This window comes from Nerophis ophidion, linkage group LG15, assembly GCF_033978795.1.
Source record: "Nerophis ophidion isolate RoL-2023_Sa linkage group LG15, RoL_Noph_v1.0, whole genome shotgun sequence".
NCBI classification, from domain to species: Eukaryota; Metazoa; Chordata; class Actinopteri; order Syngnathiformes; family Syngnathidae; genus Nerophis; species Nerophis ophidion.
Window position 1 is genome coordinate 8,377,994 of NC_084625.1, and position 19,803 is coordinate 8,397,796.

Genomic DNA, 19,803 nt, shown 5'->3' on the forward strand with positions numbered 1-19,803 from the left:
CTGTCATATATAGAGGATCTTTGACTAATGTTTTTGCAGGAGGTCCTTACAAACATCAGTGAGCTTCTGTCATTAATAGAGGATCTTTGACTTATGTTTTTGCAGGAAGTCCTTACAAAGGTCAGTGAGCTTCTGTCATATATAGAGGATCTTTGACTAGTGTTTTTGCAGGAGGTCCTTACAAACATCAGTGAGCTTCTGCCACATATAGAGGATCTCTGACTGATGTTATTGCAGGAGATCCTTACAAACATCAGTGAGTTTCTTTCATACATAGAGGATCTTTGACTGTTTTATGCAATAGGTCTCAGCAGTAAGTGCCTGTCATATATAGAAGAACTTTAATTATTTTTTTGCAATAGTTCCTTTAAAATGCAGAGCGGTCTTGTTTGATACAGGATCTTTGATTTGCATTCTTGCAGTAGGTCTTTACATATATCAAATAACTCTGTAGAGGATGCCCTCTAGTGGGTTCTGCAGACCACCACACACTGCCGGGAGAGCCCGGATCAGGGTTGCAACACTGTTTTATTCGCATAAATTAGTGCAGGGGTTTTGCTTTCCAGCGATCTGTTGTTATGTGTCCGTGTCTCTCTCCAGTTCCAACTACTGGTCTCAATCCGGCTGCTGCTTATAAAGGCGACAGGTGATTAGATAACAAGGCCCACCTGGGCCATCTACGCACCTGTCACAGTTTTCGAGGCCGGCCCTGGCACACCCAGTTTTGCGGCAGGCCTGCAGGCCACGCCTCCCTCCATTGATTGATTGATGGATTGAAACTTGCATTAGTAGATTGCACAGTACAGTACTGTGAACGACTTAAGCCGTCGTCCCTTGGGTTCCATGGACCACTCAGGAAGGACATGCTTGAGCAGGTTTGACTCTTGTTTATTTTACTTTCAAGGAAGTCTTTTGTGCCGTCGCCGCTCCTGCTGCTCGCTCCTCCGTGTCGCTCGGTTGGCCGTGTCTCCGTCGTACTTGCTCTTCTCTTTGCTTCTGCTGCTGCAGGTACTCCTCCTCCTTTCCCGATCTCACCTCCTTCTCCCCTTTTATACATCATGACGAGATAAGTTAATTTTGTCCCGGTGTGCGAGCCACGCACCTGATCTCGCTCGTAGCGTCGCTCCCGGCACGCCCCGCCTCTCCGCTCAGCCGCATTCTCCGCCTCCTTTCCGCCATCTTGGGCCAGGCTCCAGCGTGTCCTGCCCCGCTGCTCGTTCGCCGGCTCCGCCTCTCCCCAAGTACATATTCCGTACAATTGACCACTAAATGGTGACACCCGAATACGTTTTTCAACTCGTTTAAGTCGGCGTTCACGTTAATCAATTCATGGTGAACTCCTTTCGTATTTAGAAGATCTTTGACTATTGTTCTTGGGATAGGTCAAACATGATGAGTTAAAGTATATATACATTTTTAAATATAAAACAATAATACTACTAAACTGATAACACGGTTTGACTCCCTTGGCAAGAGGTGTCCAAAGTGTGGCATTTTAGGCCTGGAGCCCATTTGTATTGGCTTCAAAATATTGCAAAATAAATTAAGACTTTTATTGTGAGATATAATATTAGATATGACAATAACGTGCAATTAGTAGCTATAACACAAAGCTAAGATGTGGATGTTTTGTTCAGATTAGCATATATCAACCTACATTTGAAGCTTTTAGCATCTTTAATGTACAAAATGTACAAAAGTGTCGCTTCCCCACACGCTCCTCCAATTGAAAGACGCACAGGTGGAGGTGTAAATGTTTACTTGTATACATTCTGCGGTAAATACATTAGAGATGAGTGTAGCCCTGATGTGGAGTTGCACTGCAAAGAAATGAGGACAAACAGCATCTTAATGCACCTTCTCTGGCAGTGCACTAATACACAAACTATACAATCTTTTCGAAGTAGCTTAAATTCAATAAAAACAATCTTTTCTCTTTTGTGACATTTTGGCATTTTCAGCACGATACTTAATGATGAATGACACGTGGCACTTTGATAGAACTTTCCTAATCGTCATGCATGTGGCGGTGCAGCGTTGTGGTTTGTTACGGTGTTGGATCCAAGAAACAGCACGACGATTCTACCAAAGTGACATTTCTGGCATTCTGACAGTTTGACACTTCCAAAGGTGTACTCATTCACGTTTTGGCAGGAAAGAAGCAACAATCCGTGAAGTATGTTTGATTGCGTGGGAGCTTCACATTAACACTGCGATCTTTTTGTGGCTTCTGAGTCGCGGCAGAAACCAGAAAGCTGGCATACGCAACCTTAGACCTGCGTGGCGCCGTCCAAATGCTCGAAACACAGAAATGATTCGAAATCGCACAAAATAATTACTGCATGAGAGAATTGCTGCAGGTTGGTGGGACAAAACGAAAGTTAGCCAAGCTACCAGGAAGTTAGCAAGGGTTGTAACGTTATGACTTTGCTGAAAATATTACTGAATAACAACGCAATTGTTTAAATTGTTTGGATAAGCAAAAAAAACCAACTTCATCACTTGCTGTGAAAGCATATTTTGTTACGGCGATGTGATCCCTAAAATGCCATCAAAGTTAAAGGCCTACTGAAATGAGATTTTCTTATTTAAACGGGGATAGCATGTCCATTCTATGTGTCATACTTGATCATTTCGCGACATTGCCATATTTTTGCTGAAAGGATTTAGTAGAGAACATCGACGATAAAGTTCGCAACTTTTGGTCGCTAATAAAAAAGCCTTGCCTTTACCGGAAGTAGCAGACGATGTGCGCGTGACGTCACGGGTTGTAGGGCTCCTCACATCCTCACATTGTTTATAATCATGGCCACCAGCAGCAGGAGCTATTCGGACCGAGAAAGCGACAATTTCCCCATTAATTTGAGCGAGGAGGAGAGATTCGTGGATGAGGAAATTTAGAGTGAAGGACTATCCATCCATCCATCCATCCATCTTCTTCCGCTTATCCGAGGTCGGGTCGCGGGGGCAACAGCCTAAGCAGAGAAACCCATACTTCCCTCTCCCCAGCCACTTCGTCTAGCTCTTCCCGGGGGATCCCGAGGCGTTCCCAGGCCAGCCGGGAGACATAGTCTTCCCAAAGTGTCCTGGGTGTTTCCCGTGGCCTCCTACCGGTTGGACGTGCCCTAAACACCTCCCTAGGGAGGCGTTCGGGTGGCATCCGGACCAGATGCCCGAACCACCTCATCTGGCTCCTCTCGATGTGAAGGAGCAGCGGCTTTACTTTGAGTTCCTCACGGATGGCAGAGCTTCTCACCCTATCTCTAAGGGAGAGCCCTGCCACGCGGCGGAGGAAACTCATTTCGGCCGCTTGTACCCGTGATCTTATCCTTTCGGTCATGACCCAAAGCTCATGACCATAGGTGAAGATGGGAACGTAGATCGACCGGTAAATTGAGAGCTTTGCCTTCCGGCTCAGCTCCTTCTTCACCACAACGGATCGGTACAACGTCTGCATTACTGAAGACGCCGCACCGATCCGCCTGTCGATCTCACGATCCACTCTTCCCTCACTCGTGAACAAGACTCCTAAGTACTTGAACTCCTCCACTTGGGGCAGGGTCTCCTCCCCAACCCGGAGTGAAGGACTAGAAGAAGAAAAAAGGCAATTGCAGTGGGAGAGATTCAGATGTTTTTAGACACGTTTACTAGGATAATTCTGGGAAATCCCTTTTCTGCCTATTGTGTTGCTAGTGTTTTAGTGAGTTAAATAGTCCATGAAAGTCGGAGGGGTGTGGCCACGGGTGTGTTGATGCCAGAGTCTCTGAGGGAAGTCACAGCAGCTGCAGCAGTACGGAAGCTCAGCTGATGTCTCCGGTAAGAGGCGACTTATTACCACAATTTTCTCACCGAAAACTGCCGGTTGACATGTAGTCGGGATCCATGTTCGCTTGACTGCCCCGATCCATAGTAAAGCTTCACCTCTGGGTAATTTTAAACAAGGAAACACCGGCTGTGTTTTTTTGGCTAAAGGCTAAAAGCTTCCCACCTCCATCTTTCTACTTTGACTTCTCCATTATTAATTGAACAAATTGCAAAAGATTCAGCAACACAGATGTCCAGAATACTGTGTATTTATGTGATTAAAGCAGACTACTTATAGCTCAGATCGGGCTGGAAAATAATGTCCACTACAACCGGTGACGTCAAACGCACGCGTCATCATACGAGTCATCATACAGCGACGTTTTCAACAGGATACTTCGCGGGAAATTTAAAATTGCAATTTAGTAAACTAAAAAGGCCGTATTGGCATGTGTTGCAATGTTAATATTTCATCATTGATATATAAACTATCAGACTGCGTGGTCGCTAGTAGTGGCTTTCAGTAACCCTAACCCTAAGTGGACACGACTTAGACTTAAAGTTGGCGCGACCTAACCTAAAGTGGCTGCGACTTGGAGTGGATGTGACTTAGAGTAGTTCTGCGCGGCCGCAGCTCGATATACTTGAGGCTACCAGGAAGTTAGCCAGGCTGCCAAGAAGTTAGCAAGACTCACAGGAAGTTAGCCGGACTACAAGAAAGTCAGCAAGGCTACCAGGAAGTTAAAGGGGAACATTATCACCAGACCTATGTAAGCATCAATATATACCTTGATGTTGCAGAAAAAAGACCGTATGTTTTTTTAACCGATTTCCGAACTCTAAAAGGGTGAATTTGGCAATTTAAACGCCTTTCAATTGATAGCCTGTCGGAGCGATAACGTCACATCGTGAAGCGGATCCGCCATTTTCTCAATCTCATTACACGCACCAAGTCTAATCAGCTCTGTTATTTTCCGTTTTTTCGACTGTTTTCCCGTACCTTGGAGACATCATGCCTCGTCGGTGTGTTGTCGGAGGGTGGAACAAAACAAGACGGATTCAAGTTGCACCAGTGGCCAAAAGATGTGAAAGTCCCTCGTTTGTTCCGCACACGTTACCGACGACAGCTATGCTACGACAGAGATGGCAAGAAAGTGTGGATATCCTGCGACACTCAAAGCAGATGCATTTCCAACGATAAAGTCAACGAAATCACAAAGGTGAGTTTTCTTGATGTTATTGACTTATATGGAGTGTGCTAATCAGACATATTTGGTCACGGCCTGACTGCAAGCTAATCAATGCTAACATGCTATTTAGGCTAGCTGTAGGTACATATCGTCCATCCATTTTCTACCGCTTATTCCCTTTTGGGATCGCGGGGGGCGCTGGCGCCTATCTCAGCTACAATCGGGCGGAAGGCGGGGTACACCCTGGACAAGTCGCCACCTCATCACAGGGCCAACACAGATAGACAACATTCACACACTAGGGCCAATTTAGTGTTGCCAATCAACCTATCCCCAGGTGCATGTCTTTGGAAGTGGGAGGAAGCCGGAGTACCCGGAGGGAACCCACGCATTCACGGGGAGAACATGCAAACTCTACACAGAAAGATCCCGAACCTTGATTTGAACCCAGGACTGCAGGACCTTCGTATTGTGAGGCAGGCGCACTAACCCCTCTGCCACCGATTTGGTCACGGCATGACTGCAAGCTAATCGATGCTAACATGCTATTTAGGCTAGCTGTAGGTACATATCGCATCATTATGCCTCATTTGTAGCTATTTTTGCATCAAGCCTTTCCCTCCACCTACATTTAATGCCAAACAAACACATACCAATCGTTGGATAGAAGGCGATCGCAGAATTCGTCCTCGCTTCCTCTCGCTTGTATACGGTTCAAAGCGATATGGCTCAATAGCTTCAGTTTCTTCTTCAATTTCGTTTTCGCTATCTGCCTGCATACTCCAACCATCCGTTTCAATACATGCGTAATCTGTTAAATCGCTTGCGTGGCTGAAATACGAGTCTGAATCTGAGCTACTGTGCTATCCGCCATGTTTGTTTCTGGTGGCTTCACTCAGTGACGTCACAGGCTAATAGACGGGTGGATATAGCGATGTTGTAAATCAGGTACTTTGAAGCCGTTTTTCGGGATATTGCGTGATGGGTAAAATTTTGAGAAAAACTTTGAAAAATAAAATAAGCCACTGGGAACTGATTTGTATTGGTTTTAACCCTTCAGAAATGGTGCTAATGTTCCCCTTTAAGGCTTTAGAGATGCGCAGAAGAAAGTTATCTTTTTCTAAAAAAAACTATTGGTGTTATTCGAACGTTGACATTATCTACGTGAATTGGGTGCTCTGTACTACTTTCCAATGTTAGCGGTTTAGGCTGTTTTCGATCATTTCTGTGTTGGCAGGTTGTCCGTTGGCCGCCGTGCAAAGCAGCTATGCTAACAACAACAATAACCGTCCCCCGCTTGCCATGTTGTCGCTGATTCCTAGCAGCACAATTAACGTCAAACGAGGTTCACACCGCGTTTCAACTCACAAACGCGGTTGGCGACTAAACATTCGGGTTTTCCTTGCGGTCACAATTTAAAAGTCACGATAGTCATTAAGTAGCGTCTACATTCCTTCTCGGAAGCTAACTAGTGGTGTGTGTGTGTGTGTGTGTGTGTGTGTGTGTGTGTGTGTGTGTGTGTGTGTATGTGTGTGTGTGTGTGTGTGAGGACGCACAAATAACGAGACTGTGTGCTGCTGTTGCGCAGCAGGCTCAGAGACAGGAAGTCAAAAAGTTCAGGTGGTCAGGACAAAACAGCAAGTGTATGTGCGTGCGTGTGTGTGTTCAGTCCAGGGCCAAGAGTGGAGTGCTGGTCTCTCGGTCCGTCTGTCGCAGAGTTGCAGGACTGACCACAGACTGAGACCTGAAACAGAAAACCAGTTGAGCCCTCAATCGCGGCTAAAACAACGCATAAGTTTAAGTCACCTCTTCATGGCCTCCTTGTCCCCCCCGCCCCCGCAGTTCTCCCTGACGTGCAGGGCATCGTACGTCAACGTGTACTCGGTCTCGTCCATGTAGTCCGGTCCCAGTAGGGTCCTGGCCCAGATGCCCATGTCGTACGGCGGCAGCGTCCCGCCAAACTCGGATGGCAAGCACTCGGGCTGGATGAGCTGGTGGAGCGAGTTGAGGTTGTTGCCATGGAGAAAGATCTGAACGGGGACGCAGGTGAGTATAGGAGAGGGCGAGAAACAGGAAGAGGAGGAGCTTATTCTTACCCGCTTCCTGGTCTTGTCTTTGAGGAAGGGCTTGATGATGGTGTACATGGCGTGGATGTACCACGGTTGGTTGACAAAATGGATCCCTCCGAAGCGAGCGGGAAAGCTGTCCTGAGGAGCAAATGCAGAGTTTCCATCGGTGAGAGGGGGCCCGGTCAAGTGGACTGGACTGAGTCAACTGGACCTACCTGCAGGCCCTCGATGGCCAGTTTGAGGATGTTTGGCGTGAGCTTGGAGGCTTGCTTGAAGGAGAAATTGCTCCAGTCGATGATGAGGATGAAGCCGTTGATCTGGAGCTCCGGCTTCTCGATCAGGACTTCCAAGGAGAGCAGGATGGCTCGCAAGATGTCCGTAAAGGAGTTCCTGGAAGAAGGGGCAGAGCCACTTATGGAACATGACAAACCAAGGACCAGTTTATACTAAAGGGTCCCTCTTATGCGGACTTCATTGGCACTTAATTTATAGTACTGGACCTAAAAATTAGGTCTGCTAAACAAAAACAGTCTGGATTTTAGGTTACGAGTTTCAGCCCACTTTTTGCTCCAAAATGCGGGCATCACCTACAGAAGACTGGAAGCAATTTCGTATTCCCAAGTTTGTGCCCTTGGTAGCATCTTCATAGTCAGTATTGACCTCTCCAAATTGTCTGAGGCACACCAAGCGATTTTAAGGATTAAGGCTTTGAAGGAACAGGGTTTTGTTCTGATTTTGCATGGAAAAGGTGTAAAAGACTCAAACCAGAAGTGATCCCAAAAAACAGGAGCACCCTCGAGGGGAGAAAAACTGAGTCAAAACCTGCGGGAAAGTAGCAACAGAACAGCAGAACTCAAAAACAAGAGAAAAAAGAAGGTAAGCCGCTAGTATTGTTTTTTGCGTCCTCTTCTACTGATGCTTGAGGACAATCTATGGAAGAGCAGAAAAGTCCCGGAAATGCTCATGTTAGAGGAATATTTTCCACCTTTAAGCAGAGCAGAACGCCTAAGTATTGGCCTTGGTTTTGCTCAAAGAAATTAACACACCCTGTGTTCTATCCCCTCTGACACCCATTTTATTATTGGTGTCATGAAGTACCAGCCTGGAGACAGTGAAGAACAAGCTGGCACACACGTCAAGGTAACTTTCAGTTTTTGATGCAACCCAGGTGGATAAAAGCATGAGAGACGGGCGACCATTTTATAGACTGCTTTGTCATTTTTGATAGCTCGGTTCGTTCTCTCACAGCGCTGGTATTGTACTTCTGTTTCGGTGAATAAATTGCCAAACGTCAATTCTAGATCCTGAGAACGAAAGGATGTGGGTGGACTCCTCCCCTCCAAGAAGGGAAGACTTTATGTTAACTATATCAGCTTTGAAGTAATCACGGACCAGGGTGACACAAACAATACAGATACTAGTTTTACATGACCTTATCCTTCCAGACTGTCTTTGTGGGGAACACAGGTTCCAGTTCTGTAGATTATGTCCTACCAAGATGGGGCGGAATAGCCAGTCCGCCACAAATGATTGGAGGATGCGGGAAGAACTGTGGACGCTCTTGTGATTTGGATAATATCGGACTGTCTGCCCCGCAGGATGCATTTTGAGGACCAGTCATAGACAATTTAGAACATGGTTGCAAACTCTGGCCCTTGAGGCAATATCAAATTAACATTAGAACTGGCCCGCCAGTGTTATACAGCGGTGCCGCTTTAATACCGCATTCACCGATTTCCCGGGAGACTCTCGAATTTCAGTGCCCCTCCCGAAAATCTCCCGGTGCAACCATTCTCCCGAATTCCACCCGGAGAACAATATAAGTAAATTCAAGGCATACTTAATCAACAGCATACAGGTCACGCTGAGGGTGGCCATATAAACAACTTTAACACTGTTACAAATATGCGCCACATTGTGAACCCACACCAAACAAAAATAACAAACACATTTTGGGAGGATATCCGCACCGTAACACAACATAAACACAACAGAACAAATACCCAGAACCCCTTGCAGCACTAACTCTTCCGGACCGCTACCAACAAACCCCGCCCGCCCACCTGAGCCCCGACATTAACTGAGCAGTAAAAAGGCCCGAATGGTTGACTTATTCATTGTTATTTTATTTTCAAATGTTAATATTAGCCTGTGGAAAAATGTAATGTTGATATTTACCTCCGAAGGCTGCAAATACAAAAGAGGCATTCATTGTTTATTTAAATTTGATTTGCTATGCCATTGATATTTTTTAATTATCATTGTTATTATTATTTGAAACTCAATTTTGCATGTCACTATAAAGTTATATAAGCCTTGCTTGGTCAATATTCAATGAAAAACTTGTTTGGGTCCCTATTAAAAGGTTCATTTGTTCCACCTCGGCCCGCGGCTTTGTTCAGTTTTAAATTTTGGCCCACTCTGTATTTGAGTTTGACACCCCTGGTTTAGAGTAAAAAGCTAATTTTATTGTCACTCGCATACAAAACATCGTAACTTGGATTGTTTCCCTGGCTTGGAGACTCTCCCGTAAGGGCAGTGCGCCGAAGACACAACAAACTCCCTTCTTGTCTCTCATGGACTAGCGACTGCACGACACCAAGGCCGGCTTACACACACACAGGCATTTATGAAAAATATACACCGCACACACATACCCCACCCCCCTCACCCAACGCCTACGATGGCTTGAATCCCTTAGGACTGATGGACGGCTGGGCAGCGCCTGAAGAGCTGCAGCCTGCTACTGTGGCCCCCACTCCCTCCCCTCTGTTGCTAGCCTCGAGATGTATGTTGTAATATGTATATGAACTTTGCTATGGAGTTTTTTTCCCACTCCAGACTGGGCCCCATTAGTAGCCCAGTCTAGATTTGAATTTTTTACTCATCCTTCCCCAGCGTTGACCTTTTTCCTATCTTTCAGGGGGCGCCTTGTGGCGATCCATCAGCGTTCCTGTTCTGAACCCTGTACACTGTTTTTGTTGTCTAATCTTGAACGGGTTTGTCCTAAAAACGAAGTTTCGTTGTGCTTGCGCAATGACAATAAAGACCTACCTACCTACCAACCTACCAAGGGGGGTTGTTCCAAGTACAGTAAGTTATCTGCCATTTCTCAAATTGAGATTGTGGGAAATTAGATTAGATTATATTAGATAGTACTTTATTTATTCCGTCAGGAGAGTTCCTTCAGGAAAATTACAATTTTCAGCACAATCCCATTCAAGATCAGACAAACATTACAGGGAGACAGAACAGGATCGCTGACGGGTCTGCCGGCTTCCAGCGCCCCTTACAAAAAAGATGACATACAGGTAAACAGGGGGGGTTGAGGAAAAAAGAATAGAAGATTAAAATAAAAAAATTAAAAAATCGGTCTTAGCCTGGGCCCTGGAGTGGGGATATTATTTAGTGCCAGATTTATTTTCAGGAGCAAAAACAATACATAAAGAGAACTTGTTACTTAAATTTCTGTAATCTGGGCGCTGTGGGTTCTGTCAGGTGGTTTTGTTCACTGAGGAAGTTCTACTGCTTTTCTGGACCATTAGAACCTGAATGACGTGTGGTCACCTGCTCTGGTCCCAGTTGGAAGCGAACAGGATGAGAATCTTTCGCCCGTGTTGGTCCGGAATCTCCAGCACGCCCGGAAAGCCGTCCATCAACGCTCGCTTGATGCCCGGGTCGTCCACCTGACACACATGCATCTTGTTAATCGCTCAGCTCATACACACGTCATTTACCAATCAACACACAGCGCTGTTTCTGGCTCCGCCCACATCAGGTATCCTACTGCAGTACGCATACAGGAGGCTGCCGGTAAGTGTTTGGGATCAGGCAACTTGCGACGACACAGAAGAAGTTCCTGACCTTGAAGCTCTGGAACATGTCCAGGTTCTGCTGTCGGAACTGGAAATACTGGGCCAGCAGGCGGAACGTCTCCACCTGGTCGAACTTCCTGGCTCTCAGAAAGCGCAGGATGAAGTCGTCGTCCGTACGCAGGAAGCCGATGTCGGGTCGGGTCACGATCATGTCCCGCACCTAGGATCAGAGGAAGCCGTTAGCGCAGGGCTAATGCCAGCTGGCTTTTAGCCGGAGTTACCTGCTGGATGTCCTGGTGCAGCGTGTCCGGGTTCTCGTTCAGTTCTAAGCGAGCCTTCTCCGTGGTGTCGGAGCTGAGGCCCGCGTGGTGCTGAGACATCTTGCACCTTGTTCTTGCCCACAAAAGTTGTCCGCCTGGTCACAGTCCACTGAGACAAGTCGTGTCGCTCCTCACCAACTCGGTAATCCTCATTTCACGTCTTGTTCAATCGAGGCAGGTTCCTACCGAGTGCAGAGCGCCGGGCCCCCCTGTGGTGCTCCGTCACGGCGTCCGGCACCGGACATTTCAACAGCTTGACAAGGATATGCAAATTGGGGAACTCTTGCTGGTGCGTTGAAGGAATGCCAAAGGTCAGTGAAGGCAACGTGGTCAACCCTGGGGACTCCTGGATGGATAATAATAATAATAACAGATAAGACCGGTGTTTTTCAACCAATGTGTGTGCCGTGAGATACAGTCTGGTGTGCTGTACCAGATGATCTAATTTCACCAATTTGGATTAAAAATACTTTTTGCAAACGAGTAATTACGACGTGTTGTTGTTGAGTATCGATGCTGTCTAGAGCTCGGCAGAGTATCAATCAATCAATGTTTACTTATATAGCCCTAAATCACTAGTGTCTCAAAGGGCTGCACAAACCACCACAACATCCTCGGTAGGCCCACATAAGGGCAAGGAAAACTCACACCCAGTGGGACGTCGGTGACAATGATGACTATGAGAACCTTGGAAAGGACGAAAGCAATGGATGTCGAGCGGGTCTAACATGATACTGTGAAAGTTCAATCCATAATGGATCCAACAGTCGCGAGAGTCCAGTCCAAAGCGGATCCAACACAGCAGCGAGAGTCCCGTTCACAGCGGAGCCAGAAGGAAACCATCCCAAGCGGAGGCGGATCAGCAGCGCAGAGATGTCCCCAGCCGATACACAGGCAAGCAGTACATGGCCGCCGGATCGGACCGGACCCCCTCCACAAGGGAGAGTGGGACATAGAAGAAAAAGAAAAGAAACGGCAGATCAACTGGTCGAAAAAGGGAGTCTATTTAAAGGCTAGAGTATACAGATGAGTTTTAAGGTGAGACTTAAATGCTTCTACTGAGGTAGCATCTCGAACTGTTACCGGGAGGGCATTCCAGAGTACTGGAGCCCGAACGGAAAACGCTCTATAGCCCGCAGACTTTTTTTGGGCTTTGGGAATCACTAATAAGCCGGAGTCCTTTGAACGCAGATTTCTTGCCGGGACATATGGTACAATACAATCGGCAAGATAGGATGGAGCTAGACCGTGTAGTATTTTATACGTAAGTAGTAAAACCTTAAAGTCACATCTTAAGTGCACAGGAAGCCAGTGCAGGTGAGCCAGTACAGGCGTAATGTGATCAAACTTTCTTGTTCTTGTCAAAAGTCTAGCAGCCGCATTTTGTGTACCAACTGTAATCTTTTAATGCTAGTAACCATGTAATATTCTTCCATATCAGTAGGTGGCAGCCGGTAGCTAATTGCTTTGTAGATTTCACAAACAGCGGGAGGCAGGGTGCAGGTAAAAAAGGTGTCTACTGCTTAAACCAATAATAAACAAAAGGTGAGTACCGCTAAGAAAAGGCATTGAAGCTTAGAGAAGGCTATGCAGAACGAAACTAAAACTGAACTGGCTACAAATTAAACAAAAACAGAATGCTGGACAACAGCAAAAACTTACTGTGGTGAGAAGACGGCGTCCACAAAACTTGCCAGAAAAATTTTTACAGCAGCCATTAAGAAAACGGCAACAATGTATTTTGGAAACAAATATAAAATGTCATCCTTTTGAAATATAACGGTTAATAAGGAAATAATACAAAATGTTAGTGAATATCGTTACCTGGGTGTCATTTAACAGTTGGAGATGCCACCTCAGTAGAAGCATTTAAGTCTCACCTTAAAACTCATTTGTATACTCTAGCCTTTAAATAGACTCCCTTTTTAGACCAGTTGATCTGCCGTTTCTTTTCTTTTTCTTCTATGTCCCACTCTCCCTTGTGGAGGGGGTCCGGTCCGATCCGGAGGCCATGTACTGCTTGCCTTTGTATCGGCTGGGGACATCTCTGCGCTGCTGATCCGCCTCCGCTTGGGATGGTTTCCTTCTGGCTCCGCTGTGAACGGGACTCTCGCTGCTGTGTTGGATCCGCTTTGGACTGGACTCTCGCGACTGTGTATGGATCCATTGTGGATTGAACTTTCACAGTATCATGTTAGACCCGCTCGACATCCATTGCTTTCCTCCTCTCCAAGGTTCTCATAGTCATCATTGTCACCGACGTCCCACTGGGTGTGAGTTTTCCTTGCCCTTATGTGGGCCTACCGAGGATGTCGTAGTGGTTTGTGCAGCCCTTTGAGACACTAGTCATTTAGGGCTATATAAGTAAACATTGATTGATTGATTGATTGATTGATTTTAGACCCAACACTTGGCTTTAAAAAACATATAAATACAACATAAAAACGTTCAAATGTATCAGGAAATCATCAACTCTGGAGGCAGCTCAAACTTATTTTAATGCAATGATTTTGTCTCGTTTTTATTTTTGTGTAACATGTTGGTGGCAGGCAAGCAAAATGACACTGAGGCCATTGGAAACTTTGCACCAACAATCGCTCAAAATCCTTGACCGAAAACCACAACCCCACCATCCCTGTTTAGTTCTCCAAAAATATAGATTGTTTAATTTAGCTAACATTCAAAGCATCAATACGAATGGCCCATCGTAATCCTAAATAACACTGCACCAGCGCCACTTAAGCACTTTGTCCAGTTTACATCTGCTGTGACAACTAGAAACACACGAGCCTCCACCAGGGGGCAGTGTAGCGTTCACAGATGTAAAACACAATCAGGCTTTTCATATAAAGCCATAAGGCATGGGTGTCAAACTCGGGCCCGCGGGCCAAATTTAGCCCGCCGTGTAATTTCACTTGGCCCTTGAGGCAATATCAAATTAACATTAGAGCTGGCCCGCCGCATTCACCGCTAACACTCTTACTTGCCAACCCTCTCGATTTTACCAGGAGACTCCCGAAGTTCAGTGCCGGACAACAATATTTGGGTTGGGCTTTAAAGGCACTGCCTTTGGCATTGTGTACAACCTGTCTCCACGTCCGCTTTTCCTCTATACAAACAGCGTGCCGGCCCAGTCACATAATATATGCGGCTTATACACACACACAAGTGAATGCAAGGCATACTTGGTCAACAGCCATACAGGTCACACTGAGGGTGGCCGTATAAATAACTTTAACACTGTTACAAATATGCGCCACACTGTGAACCCACACCAAACAAGAATGACACATTTCTTGAGAATACCCGCACCGTAACACAACATAACAAATACCCAGAATCCCTTGCAGCACTAACTCTTCCGGGACGCTACAACATAGAGTAAAAAGGCCTGAATTTTATTTTCAAATGTATTAGCCTGTGGAAAAAGTTAATGTTGATATTTACCTCAGAAGGCTTCAAATAGAAAAGAGGCATTCCATTTTTTATTTAAGTTTTATTTAATATACCATAGATGTTTTTTCGTTTGTTTTTTGAAAGTCGATTTTGCACTATTAAGTTGTATAAGCGTTGTTTGTTCCATATTCCGTGTTAAAGCAAATCAGTGTAGCAAAGTGAGCAATAATTAACGTTTTATTCATGCACTTTTTTCTTGCTACTTCAAGGCTCGAATGTTTGATTCATTCATCATTGTTATTTTATGTTCAAATGTATTATTAGTCCGTGGGAAAAAGTTGATTTTGATATTTACGTCAGAAGGCTTCAAATAGAAAAGAGGCATTGAATTTTTTATTTAAATTTTATTGGATATGCCATTGATATTTTTGAATTATTATTTTTCAAAACTGGATTTTGCATGTCACTATAAAGTTATATAAGCCTTGCTCGTTCAATGTTCAATGCAAAACTTGTTTGGGTCCCTCTTAAAGGCCTACTAAAATCTGTGTCATACTTGATCATTTCACGATATTGCCATATTTTTGCTGAAAGGATTTAGTAGAGAACATCCACGATAAAGTTCGCAACTTTTGGTCGCTAATAAAAAAGCCTTGCCTGTACCGGAAGTAGCAGACGATGTGCGCGTGACGTCACGGGTTGTGGAGCTCCTCACATCTGAACATTGTTTACAATCATGGCCACCAGCAGCTAGAGCTATTCGGACCGAGAAAGCAATGATTTCCCCATTAATTTGAGCGAGGATGAAAGATTCGTGGATGAGGAAAGTTAGAGTGAAAGACTAGAGAAAAAAAAGGCGAGGGCAGTGGGAGCGATTCAGATGTTATTAGACACATTTACTAGGATAATTCTGGAAAATCCCATATCTGCTTCTTGTGTTACTAGTGTTTTAGTGAGATTATATGGTACCTGAAAGTCGGAGGGGTGTGGTGACCGCCAGTGTCTCTGAGGGAAGCCACGTTTCTCAACGAGGCGAAGCGAAGGCAGCCATTGGGGACAGGCTAAGCTTTTTTCCCCCCTCCTCCACGGTGGAAGCATCCCACGTTCGGGGGCGGCCGGTCGGAGGAGGCAAGAGAGTCCGTAGCTGCCTCTTTGACAGGTGCACGGGGAACGACGCAAGCTCTCCGCTCATATCTACGGTAAGAGCCGACTTATTACCACCATTTTCTCACCGAAACCTGACATGTGGTAGGGAACCATGTTTGCTTGACCGCTCTGTTCCATAGTAGTGAACTGAAGTGAAGTGAATTATATTTATATAGCGCTTTTCTCAAGTGACTCAAAGCGCTTTACATAGTGACACCCAATATCTAAGTTACATTTAAACCAGTGTGGGTGGCACTGGGAGCAGGTGGGTAAAGTGTCTTGCCCCAGGACACAACGACAGTAACTAGGATGGCACAAGAGGGAGTCGAACCTGCAACCCTCAAGTTGCTGACACGGCCACTCTACCATAAACGAGCTACGCCGCCCCAAAGCTTCACCGTCATCTTTCGGGAATGGAAACAAGGAAACACCGGCTGTGTTTGTGTTGCTAAAGGCAGCTGCAATACACCGCTTCCCACCTACATCTTTCTTCTTTGACGTCTCCATTATTAATTGCACAAATTGCAAAAGATTCAGCAACACAGATGTCCAGAATACTGTGTAATTATGCAATTAAAGCAGACTACTTATAGCTTGGATCGGGCTGGAACAACATGTCCGCTACAATCCATGACGTCTCGCGCACGCGTCATCATACCGCGACATTTTCAACAGGATACTTCGCGCGAAATTTAAAATTGCAATTTAGTAAACTAAAAAGGCCGTATTGGCATGTGTTGCAATGTTAATATTTCATCATTGATATATAAACTATCAGACTGCGTGGTCGCTAGTAGTGGCTTTCATTTATTCAGTTTTACATTTTGGCCCACTTTGTATTTGAGTTTGACACCCCTGCTTTAAAGTCATATCCAACAATTGCGACAACGGCTTTTTAGTGTCAACTGAGTTTCGTTATTTTAATGATTTTTTTCTGGTGGTGTTCTACCGGATTTTTTCAACGCAAAAAATGCGCCTTGGCTCAAAAAAGGTTGAAAAACACTGGATAAGATAATACATTGAAATAATTAGACTTCGGGATCCCCCGGGAAGAGCTAGACAAAGTGGCTGGGGAAAGGGAAGTCTGGGTTTCCCTGCTTAGGCTGTTGCCCCCGCGACCCGACCTCGGATAAGCGGAAGAAGATGGATGGATGGATGGAATTAAACTTCATCGAGAGGAGCTGTCACGCCAAATTTCTTCCCCCCTACAAAAACCTTCCCCCCCATTTACTTCCGGGGTCATGTTTAATACAGACATTTTGTTTACGCTATATTATAAAAATATAGACGTTTTGTTAACGCTATATTATAAAAAAATTAAATAAAAAAACTATTTACAAACACAAGCTATGGGATGACACAATTACTTCCGGGGTCACGTTTCCTCACGTTTCCTCTTACGTCATCCCATAGCTTATGTTTGTAAATAGTTTTTTGCATTTAAAAAAATTTTTTTTACAATATAGCGTTAACAAAACGTCTGTATTTTTAATAATATAGCGTTATATTTTTATAATATAGCGTTAACAAAACGTCTGTATTTTTATAATCCATCCATCCATCCATTTCCTACCGCTTATTCCCTTTTGGCGCCTATCTCAGCTACAATCGGGCGGAAGGCGGGGTACACCCTGGACAAGTCGCCACCTCATCGCAGGGCCAACACAGATAGACAGACAACATTCACACTCACATTCACACACTAGGGCCGATTTAGTGTTGCCCATCAACCTATCCCCAGGTGCATGTCTTTGGAGATGGGAGGAAGCCGGAGTACCCGGAGGGAACCCACGCAGTCACGGGGAGAACATGCAAACTCCACACAGAAAGATCCCGAGCCTGGATTTGAACCCAAGACTGCAGGACCTTCGTATTGTGAGGCAGACTATTTTTATAATATAGCGTTAACAAAACATCTGTATTAATCATGACCCCGGAAGTAAATGGGGGTTCGGGCATCTGGTCAGGATGCCACCCGCAAGTCCGACCGTTAGGAGGCCCCGGGGAAGGACCCAGGAGACGTTGGGAAGACTATGTCTCCCGGCTGGCCTGGAAACGCCTCAGAACCCCCCGGGAAGAGCTGGGCGAAGTGGCTGGGGAGAGGGAAGTCTGGGCTTCTCTGCTTAGGCTGCTGCCCCCGCGCCCCGACCTCGGATAAGCGGTAGAAGATGGATGGATGTTTTTTTTACAATTTAAACCTTTTTAGACTGTATTATGAAAAATAATCCTTTCTCATTTAGCCTCATATAATCTGGACTAGGGTGGGGATGCAGATGACCCCAACACAAACACACACACACACACACACACTCAAAGCTCCCCAAAAAGATGTGACCCACGGATGACGTGACGTGCACAGAGGTGTAATTCTTACATTTTACTGTGTGAAGCAAATGTTCACCCTCTACATTTTTCTTTTTTTTTCACTCATTGGTACTCACGCTGAAGCCACCTGCTAGGTGTGTTGCTGATGGAGTCCAGCGCCTCCCTGCCTCTCCGGCCCTCCTGTGCTGGTCCTGATGCTGAGGACGGTGTGGGCCATCAGGATCACACGCATAAGAAAATCCGTCCGAATCAACAAAACTAAAAGATGTAAGTTAAAATGATTTAACGTCTTCTTTGTACGACTCGGGAGAACATTTTAACGTGGACGAGGACGCACGATGACCGAGATGTATCGAGAAAGACGTCAGGATGCTCCGTTGCTGTCCTCGTCGTTTAATACACAGTAGCACTTCCGGTTTGGAATTCCACAATAATGGCTAGCCTCCGCCACGCAGCGCCAGGGGATGCTTGTTGTGTTGACTAAAATATTCTGCAAATAATGACTTTGAGTTTAAAAATTATCAAATTAATAAATCAGCGATATTTTGTGTCCAGAAGAAACAAGTTTGGTCAAAAATTACATTTATTTTGAAACTAAATACGTCGCTTCAGAATTACTAAATTGACTGATAATGACGGATCCTCTTGAATATGTTATTTAAATGTATTCTTGTACAGTAAAAGCGGTTATGCGTGTATCATAATCAACAAATATTTCATGGAAAACGGCACTGTGGCTGTTATTTATACTTTAAACCAAGGTTATGTCATTGTAAAGCGTTTCATGTATTGTTGTAAAGCAGGGGTGCCCACACTTTTTCTGCAGGCGAGCTACTTTTCAATTGACCAACTCGAGGGGATCTACCTCATTTATATATATCATTTACATTTATTTATTTATGAAGGAGACATTTTTGTATACAAGTTAAATGTGTTTAATGATAATACAAGCATGTGTAACACATATAGATGTCTTTCTTTCACGAAGACAAGAATATAAGTTGGTGTATTACCTGATTGTGATGACTTGCATTGATTGGAATCAGACAGTAATGATGATAACGCCCACATTTTCAAATGGAGGAGAAAAAAAGTTGTCCTTTCTGTACAATACCACATGAAAGTGGTTGGTTTTTGGCATCTAATTCATCCAGCTTCCATACACTTTGCAAGAAAAACATTGGCGGCAAATTCCGTAGCTTGCTTGATTGACATTCACGGCACCCGAGGGTCTTGTGAGATGACGCTGGCTGCTGCCAGTTCATTATTATGAAAAGATGACAGAAAGGAAGGCGAGAAACACTTTTTATTTCAACAGACTTTCGCGCCGTCCCTTCCGTCAAAACTCTAAAGGCCGACTGCACTTTTCCTATCTTCACAATAAAAGCCCTACTTCATGCTGCCTGCGCTAACAAAATAAGAGTCTCGGAAAGCTGGCGTGCACAAGTGATGTGCACGCCAGCTTTCTGAAGGATCGCTTGTGCACGCCAGTTTTCCGAGACTCTGTATTTAGTTAGCGCAGGCAGCATGAAGCAGGGCTTTTATTGTGAAGATAGGAAATGTGCAGTCGGCCTTTAGAGTTTTGACGGAAGGTACGGCGCAAGAGTCTGTTGAAATAAAAAGTGTTTCTCGCCTTCCTCTCGGTCATATTTTAATAATAATGATCTTGCAGCAGCCAGCGTCATCTCACAAGACCCTCCGGTACCGTGAATGTCATTTAAGTGACGTCTTGGTGAAG

The 19,803-nt window shown here is 45.1% G+C and overlaps 1 protein-coding gene across 1 annotated transcript; it reads right to left on the bottom strand.

Annotated features, from left to right (window-relative positions):
• Nucleotides 1-1,742: 1,742 nt before the first annotated feature.
• LOC133569206 (clavesin-1-like) lies at nt 1,743-18,451 on the bottom strand. Its single transcript, XM_061921430.1, has 8 exons — nt 18,182-18,451; nt 11,160-11,544; nt 10,928-11,098; nt 10,631-10,749; nt 7,279-7,453; nt 7,091-7,201; nt 6,801-7,024; nt 1,743-6,738 (listed from the first exon to the last, which is right to left on the bottom strand). Exons 2-8 carry the CDS (start codon nt 11,256-11,258, stop codon nt 6,660-6,662), a joined length of 978 nt encoding a protein of 325 aa, XP_061777414.1. The 5' UTR covers nt 11,259-11,544; nt 18,182-18,451; the 3' UTR covers nt 1,743-6,659.
• Nucleotides 18,452-19,803: the final 1,352 nt, after the last annotated feature.